The sequence below is a fragment of the Diaphorina citri genome, unplaced genomic scaffold (genome assembly GCF_000475195.1).
Source record: "Diaphorina citri unplaced genomic scaffold, Diaci psyllid genome assembly version 1.1 scaffold3689, whole genome shotgun sequence".
Taxonomy (NCBI): Eukaryota; Metazoa; Arthropoda; class Insecta; order Hemiptera; family Psyllidae; genus Diaphorina; species Diaphorina citri.
The window spans coordinates 2,102-10,233 of NW_007381089.1; the positions used below are offsets into that span (position 1 = coordinate 2,102).

The 8,132-nt window shown below is 39.6% G+C and overlaps 2 protein-coding genes across 3 annotated transcripts; one reads left to right on the forward strand and one right to left on the reverse strand.

The window, feature by feature from the left end:
- Positions 1-3,275: 3,275 nt before the first annotated feature.
- On the reverse strand, positions 3,276-3,920 carry LOC103520494 (sugar transporter ERD6-like 14; the record flags this gene model as incomplete). The annotated part of the gene is made up of 2 exons (XM_008485590.1): positions 3,876-3,920; positions 3,276-3,535 (listed from the first exon to the last, which is right to left on the reverse strand). A coding segment is annotated over exon 2 (257 nt), but the record flags the coding sequence as incomplete, so codon positions are not given.
- Positions 3,921-4,197: 277 nt separating this feature from the next.
- Positions 4,198-7,116, forward strand: LOC103520492 (alpha-tocopherol transfer protein-like). Of its 2 annotated transcripts, XM_008485589.1 has the most exons (5): positions 4,198-4,220; positions 4,809-4,919; positions 5,755-5,854; positions 6,098-6,257; positions 6,554-7,116. In XM_008485589.1, the coding sequence occupies exons 1-4, from the start codon at positions 4,212-4,214 to the stop codon at positions 6,235-6,237; spliced, it is 360 nt and encodes a 119-aa protein (XP_008483811.1). In that variant the 5' UTR covers positions 4,198-4,211; the 3' UTR covers positions 6,238-6,257; positions 6,554-7,116. The 2 variants fall into 2 exon arrangements, with proteins under 2 accessions (XP_008483811.1, XP_026687384.1); XM_026831583.1 differs by lacking the exon at positions 6,554-7,116 and having other exon boundaries at positions 6,098-6,453.
- Positions 7,117-8,132: the final 1,016 nt, after the last annotated feature.

Genomic DNA, 8,132 nt, shown 5'->3' on the forward strand with positions numbered 1-8,132 from the left:
ATTTTGGGGTTGAAATAATCGAGGTTCTACTGTACCTATATCACTATATCTGATCGAATTCACAAATTATTTATTATGAAATTTTATTGCCTCGTCTGGCCCGACGCGACGGTATTTTTTTGATAATATGATCGATCTTTCGATATGATAAAAGTTATAATTTAATTACCAATTTTCAGACGAGGACCTCCTTGGCAAATTCCTATTCGGCTGCAAGTATGACACGGAAGAAACCAAAATAAGGCTGGGCAATTACTATGCTTGTAAAGCCAGACATAGTGATCTCTTTTCCGATACGAATCTCGATTCTGCCGAACATCGGAACCAAAGAAAATTTGTGTAAGTATAAGTAAATGCTGGCTCTTTGACCAGCCTTGTTAGCTAGGTCGGGGGTTCGATTCCGGTCCCGGGCGAAATTTATCATAAATAGATATGGTTAGTTATCGAAACGACTACGGTGGCTGGCTTTTCCCCATCCTATGTTCCTTCTCTCTTCGATTTGAGGGCGATGAGACTTCCGACCTATGATCAATTTTTGATCGCTAAAATTGAAATTTATCATAAATAGATATGGTTAGTTATCGAAACGACTACGGTGACTGGCTTTTCCCCATCCTATGTTCCTTCTCTCTTCGATTTGAGGGCGATGAGACTTCCGACCTATGATCAATTTTTGATCGCTAAAATCTCCATAAGAAATACACAGAGTGCAGAGACTGCGGGAGAGAAATGTTCCGCTCTCAACCAAAATTTTTGATCTAATAGGCAGCGCGCAGCGCGACCGTATTTTTTTATTATTTTCTACAATCTACAAGTTTGGCCATGCCTCGGGATGAACTAGCGGGATTCCGGAGCGAAGCGACGTAATTCAGCTAGTATTATATATCTCTACGCTAAGCTACATTATAGGCGTGGCAAGCTACTCAACCGGACTAATAATCGACACGTGCAGTACCTATTTCACATAAAAAATTTTTGATCTAATTGGCAGCGCGCAGCGCGACCGTATTTTTACTTTCTATTATTTTTTTATTATTTTCTACAAGATTGGCCATGCCTCGGGATGAACTAGCGGGATTCCGGAGCGAAGCGACGGAATTCAGCTAGTATTAGATATCTCTACGCTAAGCTACATTATAGGCGTGGCAAGCTACTCAACCGGACTAATAATCGACACGTGCAGTACCTATTTCACATAAAACTAAACTTGTTAAAATATTGCTATGCGCATAATATGCATTGATCTTGATAAAATTATAATTTTATTATAATGAGTTCACAATAAATCATTGGTAAAACCTTCCCAAGACCAGAGAACCTCCTGGGAGACTCAGTAGGAAATAGAGTCATACCTACATATTTAGCTCTAAGTACTTTATATTCCACTATGATTAGGCGCACGAGTAATATTCACGATTAATAGTTATCATATTATACTATTAGCTGTTAATATTATGCTGTTTGTGTAGCTTTATCATTACGTGATCTGGTGGGTTTTCTTGCATATTAATTTTTTATTTATACTAGAGTAGGTACTTTTCTACCTTATACCTATGCTATAACATTGAAGTTGGAATTTTCTCTATCATGGCGTTAAACAAGGTCTAAAATAATAATAATAATAATAATAATAATATGATTAGGTGCACGAGTAATATTCACGATTAATAGTTATCATATTATGGTATTAGCTGCTAATATTACGCTGTTTGTGTAGCTTTATCATTACGTGATCTGGTGGGTTTTCTTGCATATTAATTTTTAGTCCGTCCTTCCTTTATTATTACCTACTAATAATAAAAGGTATAGTGGACGGACTATTGTATTCGTTTCGGTGTCAGTCAGTCTGTCCCCATAGAAGGACTTATCCAAACCTGGTCGACCTATATATCAAATTAAAGGTCTTTTTACCAGGAACACGAAAATGGTGGTGCAAATTTTGTCCAGAAAACCATAAAGCCAAAAAACAAAAAAAAAAAAACTGTTTTTTGGGGGATTTTTTGTTGTACTTTCAAGCATCTTGTTTCTTTCCTAGTTTTAGTAACCCTCAATACCTACTCTGGCTCTTCTTTTCTACCTCTTCAGCTTTTACTTCACCTTCTCTCCCTTCTTCCACTTCCATCTTGTATATTTTTTTTTCTTTCTTTGTTCCTTTCCGTTGATCGCATTCCTACAGTCCTCCAATTGGTTCCTATGTACAACATTTGCATTTGAGTTATGTTAGGCTGTGATTTTACCTCTCTTACTTGTTTTACTGTGTGTCGCCCATCACAAGTTCCTATGAAAACAACATGTGTCATACAGTAATCATTTATTGTAAGAAATAAAAACCTGTGATATCTTATTATTTTGTTTGGACAAAATTTTGCGTGTCTTCTTGTTGTGTTAACTTTTCACCTTGATCTCTTATTTTTTTTTTACACACGGGGATGCGAAAATGCTTTAAACCTTGAAAAAAACTTCCCTTAAGTACTTCACCTATGTAGATGAGAGGTAGTGTAAAACTCCCTATAAAATCGTTTTATCTACATACCTACGCGAAATACATAGGTAATCCAAACACATAATTATACATATGTATAGGTAGGTAAATACCACACATAATCCAAACAAATGAAATAATTATATCTAGGTAGGTAAAACAAATAATAATTATATTTAGGTAGTTAGGTACCTAATCAAACACGGTCAGCTCCCATGGCGTAGTGGTCACTGCACTCGCCTTGCACGCGGGAGATCCGGGTTCGATTCCCGGCGGGGTCAAAAAATTTGTATCATGCAAATGATTGATTCCATGACTGGCTGTTGCGGGGCCCACTCAGCCTCGTGAGGAAAATGAGTATAGCTATGACATATAAATGCGCATAGCGACCGGTGCCAGCATGGTAGGTGAACATAGTTAGCTTGGTTGGTAGCGCGTCTGCCTTGTAAGCGCTGGACTGACGGTTCGATTCCCGCCCGGGGCGGATTTTATCCTGAACGAATAATTTTCGTTCTCGGAACCGTTGGCTTCCTCCTACCTTCTCTCTTCGATTTCGGGACGATAAGACCTTATCAGTTAGTTACAGTTCCCTCTATCAAATCCTTAAAAAAACTTTCTTCTTTTGCAGAATTGTGGGCAAATTACATTGACCAAAACCGAGACTGGCTTCAGAGTGAGGCCGAGAAGAAAGCCACTTTCTTCTTTTGCAGAATTGTGGGCAAATTACATTGACCAAAACCGAGACTGGCTTCAGAGTGAGGCCGAGAAGAAAGCCGACTTGTTCCATACTAACCTTTGAGGGAACACTTCACTGACCAACATCCATGGAATAGGGGACACGCCCAGGTTCAGGGCATAGAACATTACAGCAAACAATACCAGAGGGATCCAAGATTGATCTATCTCCTCCTTGAACAAGGTGTAAGTTGCAATGGAGAGAATGCAAGTGGCACACAGCGACATGGATACCAACGAGAGGAAACGCTTGCCCAATTTATGCACCAGGAAGATACATGAGAGACCACCGGCCAGTTGGAGACTGGCAGTCATAACCTGGAAATTAAAAAAAAGAGTAAATAGAAGAAGGAATGCGAGCCTGATTAGCTTGGGGGGGTAGCGCGCTAGTGCGTCTGCCTTGTAAACGCTGGCTTTATCTTATCCTGCATTTCCTCTCTCTTCGCTTTCGGGACGATAATACCTTATAGCCGTTACAGATACTGGAAGTAAGAGGGCTTCTCACTACTGTCATTCGAGTTTAAACAGGTAGTAGGTGAATTTCTAGCTCCCATCAGAGAAACAGCCAAACATGACCATGTTGTAGGGGAATTCGTGAGTAGCTTTTCGTTTATTCACATTATATAAAAGATATCAAGGTACCCAACTACGAACTTACGGTGACTCTCAGAGGCTCTATGGGCAAACCAAGGTAGCCGAAGGTTTTGATAGCGCGCTAGTGCGTCTGCCTTGTAAACGCTAAGTCGCTTACAAGGCAGAATTGCTTCATTCTCGGAAAGGCTGGCTTTATCTTATCCTGCATTTCCTCTCTCTTCGCTTTCGGGACGATAATACCTAATAGCCGTTACAGATACTGGAAGTAAGAGGGCTTCTCACTACTGTCATTTGAGTTTAAACAGGTAGTAGGTGAATTTCTAGCTCCTATCAGAGAAACTGCCAAACATGACCATCTTGTAGGGGAATTCGTGAGTAGCTCATCAGAGCCGTGGCTGAAATGTTGACTGTAAGTACCTAACTGCATTAGGCTTCCCATTATTAAAAGGTACCTACCTAGTTACTAACCTATACATAAGGCAACTTTACCTACCTATAACCAAAATGGAATGAACTCTTAGAAACGAGAATTAAATTAGGTACATTTTTTTTTTTTTTTTTTTCCAACACTCACCTAAAAAACGAAAATAAAATTAGGTCATTTTTTTTTTTTTTTTTTGCCAACACTCACATTTAACTTACCTACAATTTTCCTGGACTTATAGGTAGGTGCCAACTATAAGTCCAGACTCTTAAAAAAACTTTTGTGTGAACGCCTGGAAACAAGTAGTTATGCAATGTGCACACGCTTTATAAAGTTCCATTATCATTTACCTAGGGGTCTGGACGTTTATTATGGGACACGAGTAGGTAGGTAGGCGAAGGTATGTACTGAGAACTACAATTTTATAGCTACCTTAGGCGTTTATATGTATACCTAGGCACTGACTTATAAGCAAAGGTCAATCATAAGCTCGACTGTGATCTCAGCTATCAGCACAACTTTGATAATTTAATCAACTTAGGTATTTACCCACGTTCCTCGTTTTCTCTGCAGAGATCCAGACCCGAGAGTATCAAAGGAGTTCATTTCATCGAATGCACCAACATCATCAAACCACTATTCCTCGCACTGGCCAGTCTTCTGAATTCCAAGCTCAAGAGAAGGGTAGGTATTTCGAATTAGAATAAGGTTAAGGTAGTTAGTTACGAGTTAGGTAGGTAGGTAGGTAGGTAGGTACAGGCTTTATTTTCTGAAAGTTGATGGGAGCTACTGTTAGAATGATCGATTTTCATTAGATTTTCTAGTATCGAATTAGAATAAGTTAGTTAGTTACTGGTTAGGTAGGTAGGTACATGCTTTATTTTCTGAAAGTTGATGGGAGCTACTGTTAGAATGATCGATTTTCATTAGATTTTCTAGTAAAACAACCCTGAGGTAGGACTGTATTCAGGGGGGGTACGGCCCTACCCTGAGGGTGATTCAAATGATTTGGATTTAGATCGGTTGCCATCTGGCAGTCCTGATCTACAATCTACTGTTGGCACGAGCCTTCTGAAAGGGTTCATTCTGATTGAAACAAGTTGGATCTTCTTATAAGGATTAGGAAAGTTTCTGTTGAAAGTGTTGAAATCGCAAGTTTTGGAGGTAGGTATCGAAATTCACACACAAGTTGGAACTTCTTATAAGGATTAGGAAAGTTTCTGTTGAAAGTGTTGAAATCGCAAGTTTTGGAGGTATCGAAATTTACACCTCAAAATGTGACAAAAAGTATTTTAGATCTCCGTAATATGTCTAATTTCATAAACAAGTATAGATAAAGTTAGGTAATATTCTTATTGTTTCTTTGTTTTTGTAGCTCTCATACAATGACCCGGAATTACTTTACTCTCAAGTTCCCAAAGAAATGCTAATCTCCATAATATGTCTAATTTCATAAACAAGTATAGATAAAGTTAGGTAAGTAATATTCTTATTGTTTATTGTTTCTTTGTTTTTGTAGCTCTCATACAATGACCCGGAATTACTTTACTCTCAAGTTCCCAAAGAAATGCTACCAGATGAATTTGGTGGAACTGCAGGACCCTGTGAAAAATACTCAGGTAGGTATTTGAAGATGATAATGCCAGCCTAGTTAGCTTGGTTGGTAGCGCGTCTGCCTTGTAAGCGCTGGACCGACGGTTCGATTCCTGCCCGGGGCGTATTTTATCCTGAACGAATAATTTTCGTTCTCGGAACCGTTGGCTTTCTCCTACCTTCTCTCTTCGATTTCGGGACGATAAGACCTTATCAGTTAGTTACAGTTCCCTCTATCAAATCCTTTTAAAAAAATTCTTCTTTTGCAGAATTGTGGGCAAATTACATTGACCAAAACCGAGACTGGCTTCAGAGTGAGGCCGAGAAGAAAGCCGATTTGGCCCTCATGCCCAAAGACAACGAGTTTGCCGTGTTCCAGGACACATTCAGAAAATTGGAGGTGGACTAAGACCACTGAAGGACTAAGACCATGACCAATAAATAATCGGAAGTGAATTTGTGGTAGTTGAAAAGCGTGACTAGAAAGTATACGAGCTCCGAGGCCGAGTGGGTATCACACTAGGCTTGCACGCCGGAGATCCTGGATTCCCGGCGGAGTCAAAGTTTTTTGGCTCTGTGCTTTGAGTTCGGGATACACTCAGCCTATGATACGAGTAGATGAAAATTAAAAGTAAAGGAGGCACTGAGTAATGCTGTGATACCCACTAAAGTTGTGTACCTACCTATTATGATTACGTCATGTTTTCCGAGAGATTTTATTAGGTTACTATCCCATGACCAATAAATAATCGGAAGTTAATTTGTGGTAGTTGAAAAGCGTGACTAGAAAGTATACGAGCTCCGTGGCCGAGTGGGTATCACACTAGGCTTGCACGCCGGAGATCCTGGATTCCCGGCGGAGTCGAAGTTTTTTTGGCTCTGTGCTTTAAGTTCGGGATACACTCAGCCTATGATACGAGTAGATGAAAATTAAAAGTAAAAGAGGCACTGAGTAATGCTGTGATACCCACTAAAGTTGTGTACCTACTTATTATGATTACGTCATGTTTTCCGAGAGATTTTACTAGGTATGCATTTGAATAAATATATTTATTGTAGTTGTTGGTGTTAAAATTAGAATATACCTATAGAGTGAACCCTATCATATCAGCCTTTGTTGCACACTTAGCGGCATATCAAGCTCTCACATCAGGTACTGAAAATACATACTGGGCCTCATTGCAAAATAGGGTTGTCCTAGTATGGGAAATTGCTCAAGATCAAAACCAAACGTTTTCAATACGAAATAGTAATTTTTCATAGATGTAACCCAAATTTTATAATTTACCTTAAGATGAATTTGTAATTAGGAGTTTGATAGGCCCAAGGAATCAGATCCTATTCCCAAGTGGATAAGTGTATGGTATAATAAGTGTATGGTCACAGTGGTGGAGAATCGAACCTATAGGTCTCCGGCGAGCTATAGTGCTACGGTTATGTCTTTGGAGTATCCGAAATAATATGCCCGGACGTCACCGAGTTCACTCCCGATCATGTTTTTATCAAGTGAACTCATTGCGAACCCTTACACGAGCCGGAGTGAACTCGGGTAGAAAAAGGTCGTTACCTCAAAATTTGCCCATGATAGGTCAGTCTCTTAGGGCAACACTCGGTTCTGAACCCGAGTGAACTTCCTCGAAGTGACGAACGAATGTTGCGCGAAATAGGTTTCGATTTCGGCCAAGGTTCTGCCCTCAGTTTCGGGCAAACAGAAGAAGATGAAGACTACGCCAATAGCGGACATGGTTCCGTAGAAGTAGAGAGTATCCGAATGGAAGAAATGAAACTTTCATTACCTGGGGAATGGCTCTCCTTAGGTTGCTCACTTGAATAAAAACGTCTTCATCCTTGAGGGTCGGTGGATGCCCATCTGGTACATGGAGCGAACTGGAAAATACAGGAATAGATCAAACCATGAATTATTTCTGGTGAAACAGAGAGCCTCTTCACAACTTTAGTAGATATCACCGTATCACAGCATTACTAAATGCCCCCTTTACTATTATTTTTATCATTTATAATCAATCTTTTTACATTGGTAATGCCACCACTGGTTGGTACTTTCAGTCCATTCAGATTCTGATGAGAATCACGGACAGACCAATAAATAATGTTATTTACCTGTACCTATATGACCAATGGCCCTGGAAGAGTGACCCTGGACTAGGTACCTAGTGCATAAAATAGCCATGTTCCCAGATAGCTCTTACATAAATAATAATTTGCCAAAAATCCAAAGTTCAATTTTATCTGAACCCACCTACGAGCTATATCCAAATTACTGAGACTGCAAAAGATATCCTA